The sequence below is a fragment of the Papaver somniferum genome, chromosome 11 (genome assembly GCF_003573695.1).
Source record: "Papaver somniferum cultivar HN1 chromosome 11, ASM357369v1, whole genome shotgun sequence".
Lineage (NCBI taxonomy): Eukaryota > Viridiplantae > Streptophyta > Magnoliopsida > Ranunculales > Papaveraceae > Papaver > Papaver somniferum.
Genome location: NC_039368.1, coordinates 128,644,920 through 128,668,934, shown reverse-complemented (window position 1 = coordinate 128,668,934; position 24,015 = coordinate 128,644,920). Strand labels below are relative to the sequence as shown.

The 24,015-nt window shown below is 38.1% G+C and overlaps 2 protein-coding genes and 1 long non-coding RNA gene across 3 annotated transcripts; 1 reads left to right on the top strand and 2 right to left on the bottom strand.

The window, feature by feature from the left end:
* Window positions 1-1,712: 1,712 nt before the first annotated feature.
* Window positions 1,713-4,182, bottom strand: LOC113323088 (E3 ubiquitin-protein ligase SINAT5-like). Its single transcript, XM_026571339.1, has 3 exons — window positions 3,826-4,182; window positions 2,742-3,128; window positions 1,713-2,323 (listed from the first exon to the last, which is right to left on the bottom strand). The coding sequence occupies exons 1-3, from the start codon at window positions 4,006-4,008 to the stop codon at window positions 1,961-1,963; spliced, it is 933 nt and encodes a 310-aa protein (XP_026427124.1). The 5' UTR covers window positions 4,009-4,182; the 3' UTR covers window positions 1,713-1,960.
* Window positions 4,183-10,303: 6,121 nt separating this feature from the next.
* On the bottom strand, window positions 10,304-13,552 carry LOC113320855 (V-type proton ATPase subunit F-like). Its single transcript, XM_026568751.1, has 5 exons — window positions 13,399-13,552; window positions 11,548-11,639; window positions 11,260-11,341; window positions 10,958-11,040; window positions 10,304-10,686 (listed from the first exon to the last, which is right to left on the bottom strand). Exons 2-5 carry the CDS (start codon window positions 11,605-11,607, stop codon window positions 10,522-10,524), a joined length of 390 nt encoding a protein of 129 aa, XP_026424536.1. The 5' UTR covers window positions 11,608-11,639; window positions 13,399-13,552; the 3' UTR covers window positions 10,304-10,521.
* A 1,091-nt stretch (window positions 13,553-14,643) lies between these two features.
* Window positions 14,644-16,603, top strand: LOC113322159. The gene is made up of 3 exons (XR_003347053.1): window positions 14,644-14,753; window positions 15,063-15,167; window positions 16,563-16,603. It is a non-coding gene; the product is annotated as an uncharacterized LOC113322159 (long non-coding RNA).
* Window positions 16,604-24,015: the final 7,412 nt, after the last annotated feature.

The following is a 24,015-nucleotide window of genomic DNA, read 5'->3' as shown; positions in this document are numbered from 1 at the left end:
AGATTTAGATGTGTTTGCAAACCCTTGTGCAGACTACTTTATAACCCTATATTTATTGAGGATCACGTTAATCAAAACAAGAAAATCCCCAATCTCATGCTTATATGTAGCGATTCTGACCGCACTCCTGAGTTTTGCCCAATAGATTATCCTTCAATATTATCAGCATCTGTGTCTACAAAATGTACATGTGTAGAGGAAACATGTCATGGAAAACTATCCAAACCATGCACCGATACTCCTCTATTCCTCAAGGTCTTATTGGTCACTTGTCCGTTTGGTTTTTGAATGGAGCTCTTCATTGGAAAGGCTTTATCATAGCAACAAGTTCCTGGGTTATAATTAATCTCTTCATTTCAAAGACTGCTCAGGTAATTTTATCTATAGAAAATTAATCTCTTCATTTCAAAATTCAGTTCTGTTGGATTATTGGCAATTAGTGTTATATTTATTCATTTCATAGACAATTGACCAAATAGAAACATTGTTGTGCTATGCTACATTGACACTTCAAATGGTGCAACAATATTCAAATTGTCCTTGTTGTGATGAGAGTTGCTAGAAAAAACATAAATAACTATTCGGATTACAAGAGAAGAATGAATCAAAATAGTTGCAACCGAGTACCAAACATTTCCTCCGAATATTGTACCTGACAAACTCCATATGTATCCATATATCAGAAGCAACAAGAGTGTGGATTTTGTACCTGCATTTGCAAGATCAATCAGAATAAACACAGCAAACGAAACCCGTATTGTTCCTTTGATCAACTTCATCGTACTCTTAAGCAACGATTTTTCAGCATAGTCTTCTTCTACTCTCGCAATTTCAGCCGTGATTTTCTTCCAAGCAGTGGTCATGTAAACTAATCCGATAAATAAAGAGATTGATACACAAACAATCAAAATCATGAAAATTTGATACCAGTGCACATCTCCTTGAGCTCTATGAACCTTGAGAAAGTACCAAAGCATTGATCCGAGAGCGACACCGGTGTATATGTGCATAGGCACCATAGAAAAACACAAAAGTAACATGACATATAGTCTCCCCAATACCTTGCAGTAAAAGTCAATGACTTTGGAGGAACAGAAAGAAATGGTGGTATATACTAGATCAGAAGTAGATAAAATGGAGATGGTGATCATGTCGACAAACAAGGTTATACCATAGACAATCCACCTTGAAAATTGAAACAAGGTCGCCATGAATTTGCAGTTTCAGATATAGAGAAACAATTGAGATGAAGATAGAAACAAAATCAACTGACGCTGCGTTGACGTCGATCGTGCCGTACGGCGGCACTATAAATGGTGTTTGAAACAGTACTCATCAGGATTGGATATTCTCCCATTATGCAAGCAAGGAAGTCTCCTGGCAAGTTTTGAATATGCAACCTTCTGTTTCTTTATGTTTTCAATGAACATGGATGATGCAATGTAGACCAGGTCACAATCTGTTAACCAAGTCGAATAGCCAAAGCCATCAATTCACCATCATCTGTCTCTTGACCTTGTTATCAATTTATCTCCATTTCAGTTGTACTGATGGACATTATTCTGCATAACGTCCCAGAGGGAATGTACTTTGCAGCATCCTCGACGTCCCAGGGATGATATTCAAAACACGGATAATCAAACTTTTGTATTTTATGATCACTAACTAGAACAACAAGGTGTTGCAAGCTAGCATTTAAGGTAGATTTTGCCTGACATGGAAAATTTAATGTTATAACCTACAAATGCAGTCCAGAAAATCCAAACAGAAACTTCTTCTGCTTGTTCGCTGCCACCGTGCCAGCAGCAAAATAAACCGTACATAAGATTTCAACTTCATGCTGTAAGATTCAAATTAGACCCAAAAATTTCTATCTGATTGCCATTAAATTACATTATAAGCCAATTTGAATCCAACCTGCAGCACTGTCAAGAGCAAATTTGTGTGTGATACACTCATCTCAACTACAAAGGTTTGGGATGCACGCCCCGGCTTCTTGGTTCTGTTGTTCTTTCCATATCCTCCCTGTAACCCTAAGCTTCAGCTCTTTCCTATCTCCACCAGAGAAAAAGAGAGCCATGTTTCGCTGGATGATGAGTCCGTCGTGGCTGTCTCTGACTTTCCTGTGACTATCGCGAATGCTCCGCGGTGTACCTTCAAAAATGAGTTTCCTACCATTTGCTCCTACTTCCAAACTATAACAGTAGTTCCTGGCATCAGTTTCGTCTCCCATGAAGCGGAGGAAGGCCATGTAAACAGGGGCCATTCCGAGCTGGAAGGCTTCAAAGTGTAGGCAGAAGTACTGACCGAAACAGTTGAAGACCTGAAGCGCAAAAAAAGACGAAAGAAACAGTTGGAAACCCTAGTAAGTAAGAATTGATGGCTTCATCTCAAAATCAGATCATTTTTTGTTGATGCAACCAGCGATTCATTGATGTAGAGTTACGTAATCATATATTTCTGAGTGCGAAATAGTGCAAAGTGATGATAAACAACTCTTATTGCTGAATAACAACAGTGCAACAATGGTAGTATTATTTTGATTTCAAACTACACTCAGCTGTTACAATATTCATTACGGCTTTAGGACGCCTAAGAAATGCGTTTTTTTTTCAAAACCATTTTTCACAGTCTAAATTTACAGAAGATGGCGTAAACACCAAATATTCTCCAACAATGTAGTACAAAATTATTGGAGGCCAAGGATAGAGAATACGAGATAGAAAGGAAATCACACTTACAGTCAACATCCATGTAGCATTTTCAACTTCACGAGGATTAGACTTTACATATCGATGGTTGAACGTACATCCAGTGTGCATATCTACCTTATGATCATCTCTAAGATGGGTGACCAGAGACGGAATGTCGCCTACAATAGCACACTCTGATCCAGCATAGGGGCAGTTGTATGGTCTAAAGTTGCACAAAGCCTCATGCTTGAGCTTACTGTAATACGGAAATATATCAGGACACCCCAGCGAGCCATACCTGCAGGGAAGCTGAAGGGATTCGGCAACCTTCTCTAACGCTAAACACCTGATATCTCCAAGTTCTTGTCTACAAGTGGGACACCGGTTATGTACCCTTGTTTTACATGTAGAACATAGCGTGTGCCCGTTGTGACACTGCAAAAATTCCCTTACTCATTAGAAAGCATCAAAATACATCTGCATGACCTAATATTAGGAGAATACAGCCACAACAGCACAAGGACACGGCTTTCACTCATAGATGTACACAGTCACAATAGCACAGGGACATGGTTTTCATTCATAGGATGAATAAAGTAACAATAGCACAAGGACACGGCTCTAACTCCAAAACTCAGCGACACAAATAATCTTGGTTATGATGAACTGCAATGCATCTAAAGCATAACACATAGGCTTCTCAGAATCAAACAACTCATAGGCTTCTCAGAATCGAACACATAAGGATGATAAGTTCCCTCCTAGTTACGATGAACACGGACTATCTAAATGAACCACCGACTTCCTAGGCATTGCCCTATCAATTTACTGAATAATACCAAATGGTGGAGCGCCGCCACCTTTCCGACAACAAAATGACATGAATTGATCATTAAATCATTCCAATTAATCAGAAAACATTCCACCAATCAACCCCTAGAATTATAACCATGATGAGCCCCATAAATTGAGAACAAAATCAAACACATTACCATTTTATCCCCAAAATTCAACCCTAAACATAAAAAGAAAAATTCAAACTTGATCCAATCCAATAATCTAATTTCAACAATTACAACAATCCAGAGAAAACCCTAGAATGAAAATGGAAACAGAAATTAAAAATGCATACCTGATGAATAGGTGGGTACATAGAATTAGTACAAACAGGACATTCCAGCAATTCATAAACACTTGTAGCAGGAGAAATCAAATTATTAATTAAAGGTTTTGAAGAACCAAATTGATGATGTTGATGAATATCTTCTCCTCCTTCTTCAATTGATGATACACATTCAATATTATCCATTTCCATCACATTCAACCAAATTTCTTATAATTTATCTCTTTCGAATCTCAGGAGAAAACGAAACAACCCCTTGATTGGATATCGATCGATCAAAATCTTTTTGATCGATCAAAAATCCAAAGGAAAATGATGATTGAAGAGGAATAAAAAAAAGGTTGCTTTTTTATTTGGCCTGTTTTAGAGAGAGAGAGAAAAAGAGATGAAAAGAGAGGTGAATGAGATGATCTAGAGATTTGATGAAATTCATTAAGTTGGTTAACAATCTAACGGATGTGAATGATTGGATGTGTTTCTAAACTGACTTATAGCATGGGTGAACAATACCTTCTGCCAGTGTGAATTTTGAAAGAAAAAGAGTTGTTTTTTTTTGTTTTGACAGCTAGTCATAAAAACCCAAGGTGACCAAACTAGTGTTACAGAAACCCCGTTCAAATGTTGGGATCAATTAAAACTCCATCTTAAACAAAATTGATACAAAAACCCCCAAATTTTTAAAAAGTGATACAAAAACTCCAAATTTCAAAATTGGTTTCATCAAAATTCTTTGGGATTTTTGTGTTACTTTTGTTTTGATGGGTTTTTGTGTTACTTTTGTTTTGATGAGTTTTTTATGGATGGATAGTGACATCTTTGGGGTTATAACTCTGAAGCATAAAAAGAAGTTGTTGACTAAAGCAATTGGTTAGTACTGGGTCGGGTTCCGGGTTCAGCTTTGAGGAATATCAAAATAGACTAGTTTAACAGCTACGGTTCAAGATTTAGGTTTCAGAAATATCAAGATCGTTAGTATTGGTTTGCTTTCCAGTGCGAATGTTAGAAAAAATAAAAATGAATCAGGTTCAAAACAAATCTGATAAAATAAAATGAATCGGGTTCTGAGTTCAGGTATCAAGATAGTTGTTCGGAACAAATCCGATGAGTGACTTTGAAAAGCTATATACTAGCTAACTTTGAAAAATCTATAATTACTAGTATCCTTTGTTATTGTACATTCCCAAAAATTCTCGCATTTTTGGAAATGCACGACAACAAGGATATACGGTTAAAAAACTACCCGTTTACTGGCGGTTAAGAAAATCTTTACCCGCCACCCTACCCGCCAAATAGTGGATAGGATAGGATACGGTTAAAAAACTGACGGGTAGGGTAGGGTTGGCGGGTATGGGTAGGGTATGTGCACCCCTAATAGTAACCCCATGATATTGATTCATGTTTTATCATGCTTAAAGTACTTGTGGCATATTGAATGACTTACTATTAGGAGATACGTATATTATTGTATATTTTGTATATATGGTCATTAATAGGTTAGTTAGGAAAGATATTATTTTGTGTAATTATGCTAACCATGTCTATCTATTTAGCCTTGGAAGAAACGATTTGTAATTAAAGCTTTTCAATAATAAGAAATCTTCATCTTCTACCTTGTCGTTTCATGGCATCTGAGCCAGGAAAGACTTAACCTAATTAAAATCAAATTAGAAAATTATGCTTAAGCAAATTGTGCTTAAGATTAGCACCATGACTTGTGTAGCTAATGTAGCGATCACAAGCATCAATTCTAGTAGGGGATCTTTATCGTTTCAAGATCGACTAGGTCTTGATAATACTCTTACCGATACCCAATGGGAAATCATTGTGCAAATGCTTAAAAATTCGAATAATGATTCGAAGCTTTCTGGTAAATGGATACTTGATACAGGGGCTTCACGACACATGACAGGAACTAAAGAATTTTTGTTTAAAACTCATGAAATATGGTTTTCTTCCGTAAAGCTTCCGAATGGCACATATTCTCATGCTCCGTGCGAAGGCACTGTGGTGTTTGGAAACAATTTGAAATTATTCCGTGTTTTATTCGTTCCTGATCTCCACTGCAATTTGATTTTCTTAGCATGTTTAATTAAAGATTTGAGATGTATTGTCACTTTGACTGATAAATTATGTGTGATACAGGACCGCACTACGAGGACGGTGATTGGTGTGGGTGAGGAACGAGACGGGGTCTACATCTTTCATAGTGGAACGCTCATTACTGCAAATCGAGTATCTGCTGGAGAAGATTATTGTTTATGGCATAGACGTTTAGGTCACGCGCCTAATAAGGTTGTTTCTTTACTTCCGGGTAAGAATAAAGTTGATTGTCGGAATTTTCTTAATGAACCATGTGATATTTTCTTTAAAGCTAAACAAACTCGGACTACTTTTCCAGTTAGTGAGAATAAAGCGGATGACTTCTTCAATTTAGTTCATTGTGATGTATGGGGTCCTTATCGTACTCCATCTTCTTGTGGTGCACATTATTTTCTTACCATTGTCGACGATTACTCTCGTTGTGTTTGGGTTTATTTGATGGCACATAAAACTGAGGTGGTGCAAAATTTTAGGAACTTTTGTGTTATGGCGAAGACACAATTTGATAGACAAGTTAAGAAGATGCGCAGTGATAATGGTACATAATTTCTTCCATTAATTCCTTTTTTTATTGAACGGGGTATAGAATTTCAAACTTCATGTATGGATACACCACAACAAAATGGGCGAGTTGAACACAAACATCGTCATGTATTGAACGTGGCGCGTGCTTTACGATTTCAAGCCAATTTACCTCTTCGGTTTTGGGGTGAGTGTATATTAAGTGTTGCTCATATTATTAATCACACGCCTATGCCCTTACTCAATGGGAGAACTCCATATGAATTGTTACATAAGAAGCCTCCTATTTATACTCATATTAAAGTATTTGGATGTTTATGCTATGCAAGTCTTATCCCTCGTGATCGTAGTAAGTTTAATTCACGAAGTCGAAGATGCATTTTTGTTGGTTATCCTTGTGGAGAAAAGGATTGGCGGTTATTTGATTTGGAAACCGAAAAATTCTTTATATCTTGTGATGTGGTTTTCTTTGAAAATAAATTTCCTTACGCGGTTGTTTTTTCTAACGATGTTTCTTCCGATGATAATAACAATAATGAAGAATGCCGAGTTGAAGTGGAGCTCCCTACGAAACAGTCAGATTTGTTATTGTCTGACACAGCCATTACAAGTCCAGCACATAGGGAGAGTAACATATTACATACGGATTTGCAGACAATGTCAGATAGCATTCCTATTCCCGCTGTTAATTCAAAGAAACGGACAGATGATACTCCTGTAATCGGTACACAGGAAATGCTAAACAGTTTTGTCTCATCTGATGTTAACGGTCAGAGTGTTCCAGGCGAGATAACCCGAACTGGTGTTGGACAGGAAGTCAGCAGGTGTCCCGTGCAGTGGGTTCCAAACACTGCTGTGCAGATTTTGTCCAGTAGCAGCAATACTGCTCCAGGCAGTGATGTAGGTGATTCTAGTAGTCACAGAAGTCAAGTGGGCAATGATGTACAGATTTTGTCCGGCAGTGACAAGAATACTGCTCCAGGCAGTAATTCACGTGATGTGTTTCATAGTGACAGAAGTCGAACAGTCACAGGAAGTGACAGAAGTCGAACAGTCACTGAATCATCTTTAGTTTTAAGAGAAAGTGATGATTTTGTCTCTTCTGGGCTCCAACAGAATACGTCATCCGTCAGGGAAAAAATTGGTGATAGTTCTGATAAGACAGTTCGACGAAGTGTTCGGTCTCCGGTACCTAATACTCAGTTAAAGGATTATATATGTAATACTATCAAAGCAATAGACCCCGTCTCCTCCACTCCTCACTCGTCAACGTCCTCAGATACGTCTTATTCCTTAACTAATTATGTGTCATATGGAAAGTTTTCTGCTAATCATACTCATTTTTTGGCGGGAATTACTACTCTTAAAGAACCTGCGAGTTATGCCGAAGCTGTTCGTCTTCCCGTTTGGCGTGTAGCTATGTCTAAGGATATTAGTGCTCTTGATAAGAATGGCACGTTATCTGTTACGGATCTTCCCCCAGGCAAGAAGGCAATTGGTTGTAAATGGGTTTACAAAATTAATATAATTATGAGGGTACTGTCGAGCGATATAAAGCTCGCTGGTTGTCCTCGGTAATAGACAAGTGGAAGGTGTGGATTATCATGAAACATTTGCTCCCGTAGCTAAAATGGTTTCAGTTAGAACATTTTTAGCAGTCGCAGTTGCTCGTGATTGGGAGTTACATCAAATGGATGTTCACAATGCTTTTCTGCATGGGGATCTTGATGAGGAAGTACATATGCAACTTCCTCCAGGATATTCGACTAATTCTCCTGGTAAAGTGTGTCGCCTCCATAAATCTTTGTATGGTCTTCGTCAAGCTCCTCGTAATTGGTTTGCTAAGCTTGCAGGTGCTCTTAAGGCTTTTGGATTTGTACAATCTTATGCTGATTATTCTTTATTTACCCTGCGACGAGGTGAGAATTCTATTAACGTACTTGTCTATATGGATGATTTGATTATTGCTGGGAACAATTCCGCTGCTATTACTGCTTTTAAAGCATACTTAAGCCTTTGCTTTCATATGAAATATCTGGGCCATCTCAAGTATTTTCTTGGTATTGAAATGTCTCGAGGAGCTGATGGTCTGTTTTTATCTCAACGGAAATACACCTTGGATATTTTTTCTAAGACTGGACTTCTTGGAGCCAAACCAGCTTCTTCACCCATTGATCAACATCGTCGTTTAGCTCTAGATGATGGACCTCTGTATTCTGATTCATCCCAGTATCGTCGACTTATTGGACGTTTGATATATTTGACCATAACGCGTCCTGAATTGTGTTACTCGGTGCATGTTTTGGCTCAATTTATGCAGTCTCCTCGGGCGTCTCATTGGAAAGCTGCTCTTCGGGTTCTTCGTTATCTAAAGGGTCATCCGGGTCAAGGGATTATTTTACACAAGGATAGTGCTCTTCAGCTTACTGCTTATTGTGACTCTGATTGGGCCTCATGCCCTCTTAGTCGTCGTTCGTTTACTGGTTACTTTATTTTCTTGGGAGGCTCACCTATATCTTGGAAGACAAAGAAGCAACATACCACTATCTCGTTCTTCTGCTGAGGCCGAGTACCGTTCCATGGCTCATACTTGTAGTGAACTCACGTGGCTAAAGGCATTGTTGAAATCTCTAGGCGTGTCTTATTCTCAGCCTATGCGTCTTTATTGTGATAGTCAATCTGCACTTCATATTGCTGCTAATCCTGTTTTTCATGAGCGTACCAAGCATATTGAGATTGATTGTCATTATATACGCGATCAAGTTCAGTCCTGCGCTGTTACTACTTCTCATGTTCGCACAACCGCCCAGCTTGCAGACATTTTCACCAAAGCTCTTGGGCGACCCAGTTTGAGCTGCTTCTTCGCAAGTTGGGCATTCGTGATCTCCATGCTCCAACTTGAGGGGGGTATTAGGAGATACATATATTATTGTATATTTTGTATATATGATCATTAATAGGTTAGTTAGGAAAGATATTATTTTGTGTAATTATGCTAACCGTGTCTACCTATTTAGCCTTGGAAGAAGCGCTTTGTAATTAAAGCTTTTCGATAATAAGAAATCTTCGTCTTCTACCTTGTCGTTTCACTTGCCCAATCGCACATGCAAGACCAAACTAGCATCATTAGAATTTGAACGGAGCACCAAATAGACACAAAACAAAGAAACAAAATATACTAAACATTGGCCTGTAAATTAGGCGGAGGTGGAAGAACGATTTTGAAGACACGCCACACCATTTCAATAACAAGGGTATTGACTCACAGAAAAAAGGCAAGGCGGATGAAAATTGCATCAAAGACATAAAGCAGTGGACAAAAAGAAATTACAAATATATTGCCTAAACAGACTACTCCACATTGGTTAATGGAGAAGAGCTTTTTCTGTAAGAGGAAAGCAAACACGAAGAGATTTAAAACAAAACAAAATACAATTATTGAAATTTGTAAGAGCAGTTCCTATGGACTCAACAAACTTGATAGTTTGTTGATTTTGCTCCCACTATGAACTCAACGAACATGAAAAATGGATGTTCAAACCAACAAATTTGTTGGTTTGTTCATTGAGTTGGACGATGTAGCGAGAGATTAATGATATACTAATATAGCTGTTGGGCGGCCAATAAATAGATACACTATGATGATATAATAATTTGTTGGTTTGTTCATTGAGTTAATACACAATGAATGAATCTGTCGGTAGATCACCTGTTGCCCAATAAATAGATACGGTATGATATTATTTCATTGTAACTAGTGGATTTTTTTCAATAAAAGTTGCTTCAGGGATATCGAAAATCAAAGAAGACATGACAAAGAATAAGCTAACTAGCATCATTATCAAGCAAACAAGGCTTGTATTCACGGAAACCAACTCAAACAATAGAAGAAACTTCTCATTGAGCCTTGCACAATAATTTATTTGAAATATTTCTCACAACAGGCTGTGTCAAATTGCAGTTACAGTTCCCGAATGAATAAAAAGGATGACTACTTATTACAATAGGAATACAAATGGGAATAGCACTTGAGGTTTATAAATACAGATAAACAACCAGAAGAAGCGGAAGAAGCATATTGAACTACCGCCTGTCTCCAGCCACTGATTCAGAAGAAAAGAGGTACTTGACTCGTGAAAGAACCGAATCGTGTTGTGCATCATATGGATGGTCCTTGGAAGGAATTTCAAGAATTGCGGGTACTGGCTTGTTGTAGCTATCGACTAGAAACCTTATCATGTTTGCGACCTGAAAAAAAAATGACAAAACGGTTATGAATTTTGCTCTTACTTCTTGTACATCAACGATCAACCTAAGTAATATGTGATCCATTCTAAAGTCTTCAATAATGTTGCAACTATGGTTTATTTTTGTAATCCTACGTTTTTCTAACCCTGATGTGATGTGCCATATCTCTAATCTTTACACAACATACTTCGTCAAACTAAGCAATCCCTTGGAAAGGAGTCCCTTTAAAGATTAACAGAAGTTGGTTCAAAATAAGAATTACACAACTTACATATTGACTAATCAAGACGATGGCAATATCCTCCCTTGCGGTAAAATCTTTAAATGCATCTTCAATTGCTTTTACAGTTGTTTCTGAAACAAAACAAAGAATTTTTATTAGACATCTAACCAAAGAATCTATGAAGAAGAAGTTCAAATGACAGTACAATATAGGTAAATACGAAAAAGAAAAAGCACGTATTTTCCTTAACATTTCATTGACAACTATACAGTTCTCAATTGGGTGTAAGATATACTTAGCTAAGCATGCACTTTAAATCGAAGTTCAATTTTAACAAAAGATATTCATACTTGAGTCGACAATTAAGTAGTTTGTGTTCCTGCGCAAATCAACGTTTCCCACTCCAGCCAGCAGGAATCCGGTTATAGTGTCCTGCAGAGAAAAGAATATATCATGTATTAGCTAGAATTAAGGGTATTGCAACTTGAACTAAGGCAATTCTCATCTTTAAACAACAAAGATTCTACTACTACTAGATCAATGAAACCAAATGAATTATGAGATAGGGAACTAATCAATAAATAAGACTTCCAAACTCCAATTCCCGAATATGAATTGACCGTTAAATGTAGACATACCTCATCAGCAATCATAGAAATGAGTGCCGAGTTATTAGAAGCAGTTCCTCTGTTTGCCATCTAAAAGATTGAATGGATGATATATAGTTCAGCTGAAATTCAAATAGGAGAATAACACTTGTAAGAGCATCAACAATGGCAAATAGTATTAGCTAAATGAAAGCATTATTTTATTTTTAATGTAAAAGATAGAACAAAGTTGAGTAAAGTCGGAATGCAACAAGATAGCCAATACGTCTATTAGACCCAAATATACAGCTTAGACGGTCATTCTTCAGCAAATTCTCCCTTCCTAGCATGCACTGACTCCTATCCTTTGTGTTATAAGTGCCAATCCATGCTGACACTACTATAACTCGATCTTTTCAAAATTATGACCGATGAGTACTCTCCGACGAAAAGCTAAATCTTAAACTGTTCAGAAATCTAATCCTTTTCATGATAGTTTCCTTTCCTTTCATAATATAATGCTATAAAATCCTCGAACTGATTGCATTTATGTAAGTGCTCAAGTGTTAGTCTAATGATAAATCAAGAAATTAGCTAAAATGATGTTTCTGGGCTACTTCAATATCTTACTTCAGATTCCTAAACCACACCCATCTAATTGAATCGTCAATCATGATGACAACTGACAGAATGAAATCAACTCCTGTTCATATGCAAGTCCAAAAATAACATGTACAATCAGCAATCATAAATAGATGCAGTTCCTCTTGCCATCTAAAGACAGAATGGTTTATATTTCTGCTGAAATTAAAAGACAGAACAACAGTCAAATAAAGTTGGGACGCAACAAGGAAGGAAGCAATATGCAAGCGAGCACGAAACTAATAAGACCCAAATATACAGCTTAAAACACACATCAAGTACAAAAGTATAGTCATTCTTCAGCAAATTCTCCCTACCTTAGCACTCAAAATTCAGTTCATATTCAAGTCCAAGAATAATATTTACAGATAATTCAACTGTCAGCATTTTTATCCCAGTCTTACTCAAGGTTATAATGCTATAATCACTTCAGTTAATGACACTAACTCCTATCTATCCTTTGTGCTATAAGTGCAATCCATGCTGACACTACCATAACAATTGATGAGTACTCTGAGACGAAAAGCTAAATCTTAAACTGTTCATGATAGTTTCCTTTCCTTCTCATGCTATAAATCCTCCAAGTACTACAGTGTTACTCATGAATCAGAAAATAGCTAAAACGAAGTCTCCTGGGCTACTTCAATATCTTACTTCAGATTCCCAAACCACATAATCTAACCCATCTAGCTACATCGTCAATCACGATGACAATTGTTAAATTGAATTCAACTCCTATTCCTTTTATCAGCTACATGTCAATTCTCAAACTTCTAAATATTCATTTCTGTGGCACAATCGGCATTCATCACTGCATCTTAGTATAGTAGTCATTCTTCAGCAAATTCCCCCTCCCTAGCATGCAATTCAGTTCATATGCAAGTTCAGGAATAACATTTACAAATACTTATCAAATTCAATTGTCAGCCGCATTCAAGTCTACAGATGTCAAACATGAAATTGTGCTCTAGTTCAGGAATAACATTTACAAAATACTTATCAAATTCAATTTTCAGCAGCATTCAAGTCTACAGATGTCGAAATTGTGTTCTAGTTCAGGTTTTGGTTTTGATTTTGACTATCAAAACCATTAAAAGAAACCGGAAAATCCATATAAAGAATCAATAAAGATGAAATCCAGAGATAATAAAATCAAAGTGAAATCAATGCAATTCAGTTGATATTTAATTTAAATTTCAGATCAGAACATAATGTGATCTAAATTATACCAAAATCAAGGAACGATATAGAATTACTCACAAGAGAATCGTATGTAATATAGATCTGAGAAAAGTTCTCCCGATTAAGATCGCCGGACGGGATTTCAGATCTTATTTCGATTAAAGAATGGAAGACGTGGAAGCGTTTCTGCTTTTAAACCGACGCAGAGCCAGGAGGCCCCCCAGGAAACAGGGCGGACCAAAAAAGAGTTGTAGGGGGGCCTAACTAAGCTTTAAGGGGTAGCCAAAAGTAGAAATTTACGTTCAGTCCCATTGTTGATGGGCTTTGGACGCTCTAGTCCGCATATGAGGCCTAGTACTCGCTAATCCTAATTTACAAACACACCTACAGTTTATACCAAATTCGTACGAGTTGGTCCAAATTTCAGCAGATTCAGACAATGCGTTATTTTCCATACTACCTTGATTACCCTTTTGATGCTTCCATATTCAATTTTCAGATCTTCAATTTTTTCTTTTCTGGAAAGAGAGATTCGTAATTCATGTCAGCATCTTGATCTCATTTGATGTTGATTTCTGCATTTCTTCTTCTTTCATTTTCTAGGTATTATATGTTTATGGAAATCTCATATTTAGTTTATTCAACTCCATTTAGCCCTCAATTTTATTTTACATCAAGTATTCTTCATTTCATTTACAGAAAATTTACGTTCGTGTTGTTTAATTTTGCTGATATGTAAATCTCATAAATGAGTTTAATTACAACCAACCGAAAGAGATAACAAAGAAGATCTAATTGCATCCGTTAAGAAAAGTAAGTTTCATAACTAATTTCAATAATTTTGTTAATTTTATCTTTCAATTTCCAATATATGTGAATTTAGTCTCATACCTCAGTTTAGATTTACTCTGTTAGAATCCGCTAAATCTCAATTTTTTGTAACTTCTGTGTCTGAGAATCAATTTTCATTTGATCAATTATTTTTGATTGATATCAAGAGTTCTGAAAATTGTTCCATTCATTTTTAGTTGATTTCACGAGATAATCAACTGAAAAATAATAAACCATTTTTGGATTAACTTCCCATAGATTTTCTAAATTTTGGATTAACTCTCTCTATATCTCCTAACTGTACAATTTGTCAAATCGTAATTCGCTGAAATCCGAAGTGATTATTATCAGTAGAGAAGAAGTGATTGTTAATACCCTTTCAGATTTTCCAAACAGGTGGAATAACTTGATTGATTTTTCTGAAGAAGCTGGAACTAAAGTGTGTGATAAATATCCTTCACATTTGTGGCAAGTTATTATTGCTTCTGAAGATCGCGATTCTTTCAACGTTTACACGGTGTTAATTTTGTTGGTATTACTTGTGCGGTTTCATCTTGGTCTAGTAAGGGAGGTGGGAGTACTATCAGTCTATCACTCAACAGGTAATTTTTTATTTCTCAAGTGAATTGTTATTGAAAATGTTGTTGCTGTTGGACCGCTGACACGTTTGATACTTTGCTCAACAAAATGAATGATAAAATAATATGTTATAACTTATAATTCATTACCAAGGCTCAAAATTTTCATGACACTAACTTTTTTCTACTGTCTATGATTCAAATTATCATACATATCTTGTTTTCATTGACATTAGACTTTTTATTATCGTCCTTTTAAGTAATCCTTTATACGGGTAAGAATTATACCTTTAGCTTGTATTGTTTGTTGATCCTTTATTGTACGCTTGGCAGCTTCTAAAAAACACCCCATCATGGAAGGTTGTTGATATAGTATTGACGATCTTATTGGAGACAAGGATTTCTAAATGGAAAGCTCTTAGATCGTATATGAGTAAGGTATGTTAGATGTGAACTATGACAGAGAACACCTAGTAAATAATGCTTTTTGTTTGATTTTCTTGAAGTGAAATAACAAGCTCCCCAAAATTTTCAAAATTCGACAATTCAACCATCTTCTCACATGTGCCCACTACCCACTTTGAATGTTACTTTTTAACTGCTAAAAATAACAAATGGATTTCATCATTTTATAAAGAATAAAAGGCACAGATTGCTAATCCACTAGCAATACAGAAAAGGGTTGTCAGTACTAGTCATTTTTGGTTGTTTTTCTTTTCTTTTCTTGTTCTTGTTCTTGTTCTTATTAATTAAATGAACGAAGATGCATGGCATCTTTAAGCCTGATTAATTCCAACATCTTGAGCAAACCAAATGATATGCTTAAGAATGTGTTGGCCATTATATTTATTTATCTTTGAACATATTCAACGGTCGTATCCTTGACTTTTTATACCCCTTCATTGACCGTTTGTTGTGACCGAAATGACATGTGTACATTTTTGTACACCTATATATAAGTGTACGTTGGTGTACACATGTGACAGAAGTTATATGTGTACAAAATAGCCCGCTATAGGACTCTTAATCAAGTTTTAGTGAACAATATTTTTTAATGTGTACATAGTTATATACATGTTGATCCTGATGCAATAGCTGCAGTCGGGGTATCAAATACGGTAACTAAGGGTAGCTAAGCAAGCCTCTTGGTGTACAATCTTGGTGCAACCAAGGTACAAATGGCGCTTGAGTAGAAACATAGAGAAAGAGATAGTGAAAGGGTTGTTTTCCACCCATAGGAGAGACTCCTCTTTTATATAATTAAGTATCCTTAAACTTACACATTTAGGGTTAGGAACAAAATATTTCTAACACTAACACTAACTCTACAGTAACCTAACACTATAGTTCTAACTGTACAGTGACATTCATGACTCATTCCAACACTCCCCCTCAAGCAGGTGCGTAGATATCATGCATTCCTAGCTTATCGAGGAAAGAGTTGAATGGTCGACTAGGAACTCCTTCTGGTATCCTGTTCTTACAAACAGAGTGTTGATAATCCTTGCATTCAACTTCTCTGTAATGAAATGTTTGTCCACCTCCACATGCTTTGTTCTGTCATGCTGTACTGGATTGTGAGAAATGTTGATGGCAGCCTTGTTGTCGCAGTACAACTTCATAGGGCCTCTAGGCCTGAAACCGATCTCTGTCAACAATATTCTTAACCACAATAACTCACAGACTGATGAGTGCCAAATATTGTATATATTTATCCCTTTTTGTTGGCATTTAACTCATCTTTTGTGCAGTAATTCTACATTTTATCCCATATTCTGTATTTTCATTGTTTTCAAGAATAAATATTTTTCTTACTTAATTTTGCATTTTTAGGTAATAAATAAAGTCTGGATAACTTGCGGAGCAGAAAAGAGCTGAAGAGTGGTGAAAAGCCGGAAGAAATTACGCAAGGAAGCCGCAAAGAATGGAGCGCACGTCCAAAAAGCTAGGAATGGGCTCAAGAAGGAAGAATTGTTCTTAAAGAAGATATGGGCTTGGCATACCCAAGGCCCAAAACCCTTACCCAAACCCATTTTCTATATCCAAAACCGCCTTCATTCTCAGCCGTCAGATTGGATCCAATTCATCATCCTACGGTCGCTCATTCATAGATCATCAAAATCTGAAGTCTCTGCCAAACACCACAGCGCTTAAATTCCAAGCCTTCAGATTAGATCACATTTAGATCCTACGGTCGCTCCTTTGTCTGCGTATCAAATCTCGATACTTCCACTTAGCACTACAGTACCTAACATCATCTAAAACCATTGACTTCGTTGTGTTTCAAAATCCAACGTTTGCATCGATTCATCTCTCATCTCACCGTTAGATCTACCAACCATCATCGCATCCCGCAGCTCAGAGTCACAAAACATCAAAATTTGATGAAGCCGCCTCACACTAGAACAACCAATACCTATACCCCATCGCCAAACACCCCCTTCTTCCCAAAACAGTCGACCCTCACCTTCTTCCTCTCCACCTTACCCTGTGCAGAACCACCTTCTCCACTGCCATCGCCACCACCTACTCCATAACCACCTAACCACCTCCAATTCAGTAAACCCATCATCCCATACTGCAAAACCTATTCACCTAGCCAAAATTATTTCATCAAACCCACACTCACGCCACTGAACCCTAGGGTGTGGAGTTGATGAAGCAATTCAAGCTAGAAAAGCAATTGAAGGCATGGGAATGGAGCAGGAGACTAAGGAGAAGCATGGGTCGAAGTCAGTAGCAGTTTTCAGAGATTAGGTATGATTTGATTTCATTTTTTATCAAACCCTAATTTCATAAATTGGGGATTTTGGGGGGAAAGTGATTGAATGTATAAATTGAAGTATGGGTCACGTAGTAGGGTGGTTATCAGTAGATTAGGTAAGCCAATTTTGATTTTAATTGTATTTTTCAGCAAACCCTAATTTTGCTGTGGTGGTCCTGACTTTTGGGGATTTTGTTTATTGGTATAAATAGGTGTAAGGGTTGTGAATTAGGGGGGGATGATCTCTGGACTAGCCAGAAAAACCTTTGTTCTGTTTTATATCACAATTCCAAATTTCAGTTCATCCATGCAGTTAACAGTGAAAGTTGTGATGTTTTGATTTTTATCTTGAATGTTGATTATTGTGTTTAATTTATCATATGTGATGAATATAGATGCTGTTAACATGTGTAGTGTGAGCTAATTAGCAACAAGCTGAGGCTTTGATGAAGCCTTGGTGCACTGTCAAATGGTAGATTGCTAGGTTAGGATGCCATATGCTTGTTTTTCTTGTGCATTGGGAAGAAAGCAGTGCTATGATTGCTTGTGATTGATTGTGCTGTCAAAAGACAGTCAATACTAGGGGTATTTCTGTTAGCAAGCTGTTTTTCTTTCCTTTCTATTGTATGCATAGGACTCAACTCAACCTAGGAATATGCTATTTGATTAGGACACCAGGTGGAATCTAAGCCTTAGCTTAGCCACAATTCCTTACTTCAGTTACATTCTTTTATTCACTGCTTTTATTCACTGCTTAGTTACATTCCTTTACTGTTTTGCTTAGTTCTTGCATTTTGAAGCCTATTGTGCACTGAAGTCAGTGCACAAACTCACCTCTGCCCTTGGCTCTCAAGCCTTGGTTCTTTGTTGTTTTACCTTGCTGCTTTGTATGCCATATTGCTTTGCCTTGCATTGTCACCATTGTTGGCTTAGGTTTCTTTTATAGTGCTCCCACTCCCTGTGGACTTTCCCCTGCTTTCCTTCTATTCTATAAACTTGGCCTTGTATACTTGCAAGTTCTGTGTGTCTTTGCCTGTCACACCAAGTTTTTGGCGCCGCTGCCGGGGAGTGGTGCTGCTGCTGCTGTTGTGCTGTGCTGTTGCTGCCAAGCCAAAGCCTGCTGCTGCTGTTGCTGCTGTGCTGTTGCTGCCAAGCCAAAGCCTGCTGCTGTTGTTGCTGCTGCTGCTGTTGTTGCTGCCAAGCCTGCTGCCAAGCCAAAGCCTGCTGCTGCCAACTGGGCTGCCAACTGAAGCTGTCAACTGGGCTCGCCTATTTCTGTTGCTGCCGGGATTGTGCAACCTTTGCTGCTGGGCTCTGTTCCAACCTTTGTTGCTGGGCTTGAACCAACTGAGCTGGGCTTAGTAACCTCATTTTCTGCTGGGCTTCGCTGCAGATTCTGCTGGGCCTGTGTTGCTGAGTCACTTCAATTGCTGCTGGGCTTGGACGTGAGCTGCTTAGGACGATCCTAAAGCCCAACTGGGTTGTGCAACTAAAAGGGGACTAAAAGCCTATTTTTGGGCTTCCCTCCAAAAACCAAGTAAGCCTAACCCATGAGTTAACCCATTTGGGCCTCATTTAAATTCAATTTCGGGCTTGTAATAATTAATTTAATTATTTATTTGGGATTGTAATAATTTTTATTTATTTTCTTTTTCTTTTTTTTTTATATTTGGGACTGTAATTATTTTTTTTGTTTTTTTTGTTTTTTTTTTTATTTTTCGTTTATTTTCTTTTTCTTTTATGGGCTTGTCTTAATTATTATTATTGTTTTTATTTTCTTTTATGAGTTGTGCTAATTTATGCTAGGTATAGTTCAAAATTTCCAAAGCCCAATTTTAAACCAAAAACCAAAATCCCTTGTTAGTCCAACACCCATTCAAAACCAAATCTTCGTAACCCTTGTGGGCCAAATTGTTTCCGATTGCTCTGTCTGACCAACATGTTAGTTAAGGTACCTACTAGGACATGATTGTGACCTACAGAGACCAGACAAACAGACTTGTTAGAATTAACCCAGACGAACCTATCGAAATTCTAAGTTCTGAGGGAGACAGTCCAGATCAACCAGAAACAATGGGAGAACCCCGTACCCTCAAGGATTATATGTACCCAACTAGAGCCAGTCAACCTTCTTGTATTGTGCTGCCCGAGGCTAATGGCCATTATGAGCTGAAATCAAGCACAATACAGATGCTTCCTATTTTTAGAGGTGTTGAGAATGAAAACCCGTACCACCACGTGAGAGAATTCGAGGAAATTTGTGGAACTCTGCGTTTCACTCAAATGTCCGACGAAACCCTGAAGTTAAGGCTTTTTCCTTTCTCCCTGAAAGATAAGGCAAAGGCCTGGCTCTATGCTTTACAGCCTCAATCCATCATGACATGGGATGACCTCATAAAGGAGTTTTTCAAAAAGTTTTTCCCGAACCACAAGACTGCGACAATTCGTCAAAGTCTGAATAGCTTTGTGCAATTAGAGGGTGAAACCTTAGCTAGATACTTGGAGAGATTCAATGAATTATTGCTCCAATGTCCCCATCATGGTTTTGAAAAATGGAGACTTGTGCAAATTTTGTATGAAGGTCTAGATGTGTCCACCCGAACAACGGTTGAGTCGATGTGTAATGGTCTATTCGTAGATAAAACTGCTGACCGTCTTGGGACTTCTTGATTGAAGTAGCTGAAAAGACGCAACAGTGGGAATCCATCCGTGAAACCAGAAAGACTACATCCGAAGCAAAGGCTTTTAGGATTGAAGCGGATTTTGAGGGAAGAGCAAACATGGCATCAATAGTTAGGAGATTAGAAGAGTTAGAACTACATAAAAATTCAAAACCTTCCACCACTACTCTCCGAGAACATGTCGCTTCGTCTGTTTGTGCTGCTTGTAACGACCCAACCATCAATTCCAAAATTGTCCCGATTTGCTTGCAGTCCAGGAATCTAGGCTTGAACAGGCACATGCCATGTTTCAAAAACCAGAGCATAACCCTTATTCACAGACCTACAATCCAGGATGGAGAAACCACCCTAACTTTTCATGGTCAAAAGGACCCACTCAGGAGGACCATCTCAACCCAATCAGAGCTATCAAAACAATCAGGGATATCAGAACAATCAAGGTTATCAACACCCGAGAAACCCTCAACAACAATCAAACTCTCAACAACAATCATATCCTCAACACAATACCGACAAGAGATTATCCACCCTAGAGGAAATGTTCCAGAGTTTGATGCAAAGTCAGAAAAATCTAGATCAAAAGATGGATCAAATGTGTGAGAGAGAAAAGGGTAAACTTCCGAGCCAACCCCAACAAAATCCAAAGAGGATATTTCAAACAGGCACAACATCCTGCACTGAAACCTCACCCGATCAAGTCCATGCCATTACCACCCTCCGAAGTGGTAAAGTCATCGAGAACAACGTGGGCGAACCTAATGAATCTGATACAAATTCCACGCTGTCTCCACAACCCCAGAAAACCAAAGAACTGAGCAAGTTGGAAAATCTGACAATTCTACTGCTGTGAATGTCCCTTTGCCAACTCATTCTCCTGTTGCCCCATTTCCTCAAAGATTGATCTATCAACAGAAAAGTACCCATTACAATGAGATGTTAGATCTGTTCAAGAGAGTCAACATCAACATTCCTTTTCTTGAAGCAATCAAGCAAATCCCTGCTTATGCCAAATTCCTCAAAGACTTGTGTACTCAAAAGCGCAAGCTCAATGTGCAAAAACGTGCTTTCTTAGCTGAGCAGGTGAGTTCCATCATTCTGAACAAAACTCCACCCAAGTTTAGGGATCCAGGATGTCCAACAATTTCTTGCACTATAGGAGAACACACGGTCAATAAAGCGTTATTAGACCTAGGTGCAAGTGTTAACCTACTGCCATATTCTGTTTATGAGCAGTTAGGTCTTGGGGAGTTGAAACCAACATCTATCACTCTACAACTGGCAGACCGATCTGTCAAGATTCCTCGTGGAGTGGTCGAAGACGTTTTGATCAAGGTTGACAAATTCTATTTTCCCGTAGACTTCATTGTCTTAGACACTCAACCTGTACAAAACCCAGACTGTCACATTCCTGTCATCTTAGGACGTCCTTTCTTGGCTACGTCCAACGCGATCATTAATTGTCGTAATGGAGTGTTGAAACTGTCTTTTGGTAACATGACGGTAGAATTGAATGTGTTCGATATTAGTCAACAACCTGTGAATCTTGATGATGATGATGTGCATGAAGTTAATATGATTGAAGGATTAATGCAAGATTCGTTGACTAACATTCTATCCGTCGACCCCTTTCAAGCATGTATGGAGAACTTTAACCAGATTCCTATGATGATGCATACTGTAGTGACGTCCTATCTCTGCTCGAATCTGTACCTCAAATGGACGTCACTGAAAGGAAATATGAAGTGGAACCACCCTTACTCTCTGATTCCAAGCTTATTCCATCCATTGTTGAGCCACCCAAGCTTGAATTGAAAACATTGCCTAGTACGTTGAAGTACGCATTCCTAGGTTCTTCTGATACTTTACCTGTCATTATTTCATCATGTTTAGACACGGAACAGGAAAGTAAGCTTTTAGAAGTACTTAAGGAACACAAAGAGGCCTTAGGATGGACCATCTCAGATCTCAAAGGAATTAGTCCCACCATTTGCATGCACCACATTAACCTTGAAGAGAATGCCAAACCATCGAGGGAAATGCAAAGGAGACTTAATCCTAACATGAGAGATGTAGTCAAAGGAGAGATCCTGAAACTACTTGATGCGGGTATCATATACCCAATTCCCGATAGCAAATGGGTTAGTCCCATTCAAGTTGTGCCTAAGAAGTCAGGCATTACTGTAGTTCAGAACGACAAGAATGAATTAGTCCCTACTCGTACAACCACAGGATGGCGAGTATGCATCGACTACAGGAAGTTGAACACAGTAACAAGGAAGGATCACTTCCCGCTCCCTTTCATTGACCAAATGCTAGAACGTGTGTCTGGACACAGTCACTACTGTTTTCTAGATGGCTTTTCCGGTTATAACCAAATTCACATTGCTCCAGAAGATCAGGAAAAAACTACATTCACGTGTCCATTTGGGACGTTTGCTTATAGACGTATGCCCTTCGGGTTGTGTAATGCACCTGCTACTTTTCAGCGTTGCATGATGAGCATTTTTTCTGACATGATAGATAGTTTTCTCGAGATCTTTATGGATGATTTCTCTGTTTTTGGTTCCTCGTTTGACGAATGTTTGAAGCATCTTGCCCTCGTGATATCCAGATGTAAAGAAAAGAACCTTGTTCTAAATTGGGAAAAGCCATTTTATGGTGAATTCAGGAATAGTTCTAGGACACATCATCTCAGAAAAAGGAATTGAAGTGGATAAAGCTAAAGTTGACCTCATTCAACATCTACCACAACCTTGCTCTGTGAAGGAGATCAGATCATTTCTAGGTCATGCTGGTTTTTACCGGCGATTCATCAAAGATTTCAGCAAAATCTCCAGACCTCTGTGCAGTCTTCTCTCCAAAGATGTTGCCTTCAATTTCGATGCTGCTTGTGTGAAGGCATGGGAGGAATTAAAAACCCTTCTCACCACCGCTCCTATAGTCCGACCACCCGATTGGAAGCTTCCGTTCGAACTTATGTGTGATGCCTCTGATTATGCTGTTGGTGCTGTTTTAGGACAGCGAGTTGATAGACTACCATATGTGATATACTATGCTAGCAAAACCCTTAATGATGCCCAACTCAATTATTCAACTACCGAGAAGGAATTGCTTGCCGTCGTTTTCGCATTAGACAAGTTTAGATCTTATCTGATAGGGTCTAAGATCATCATATACACAGACCATGCGGCTTTGAAGTATCTTCTTTCCAAGAAGGATGCTAAAGCTCGCCTTATTCGATGGATACTCTTATTACAGGAATTCGATCTCGAAATCCGTGATAAGAAAGGTTGTGAGAATGTGGTTGCTGATCATTTGTCTAGATTAACTTTAGAGTCTATTGATGAATGTGAGCTGATTAGAGAATCATTCCCAGATGAACAGCTGATGTCTATCTCAGACCTTCCTTGGTTTGCTGATATTGTTAACTACCTCGCTACAGGTAGGATGCCCTCACGTTGGTCGAGACAAGACCGCTCTAAATTCCTGGCTGAAGTCAAACATTTCCTTTGGGATGACCCATATTTGTTTAAGTACTGCCCAGACCAAATCATTAGGAGATGTGTCCCCAACACTGAACAGAAAGATGTGATATCTTTCTGTCATGACCAAGCATGTGGAGGCCATTTCAGTGCCAAGAAAACCGCTGCAAAGATCTTGCAGTGTGGATTCTATTGGCCATCATTGTTCAAGGATTGCCATGATTATTGTGTTGCTTGTGAACGCTGTCAAAAGCTAGGAAGCATTTCGAGGAGAAACATGATGCCATTGAACCCCATTTTGATTGTGGAGATTTTTGATGTTTGGGGGATAGACTTCATGGGTCCATTTCCCATGTCTG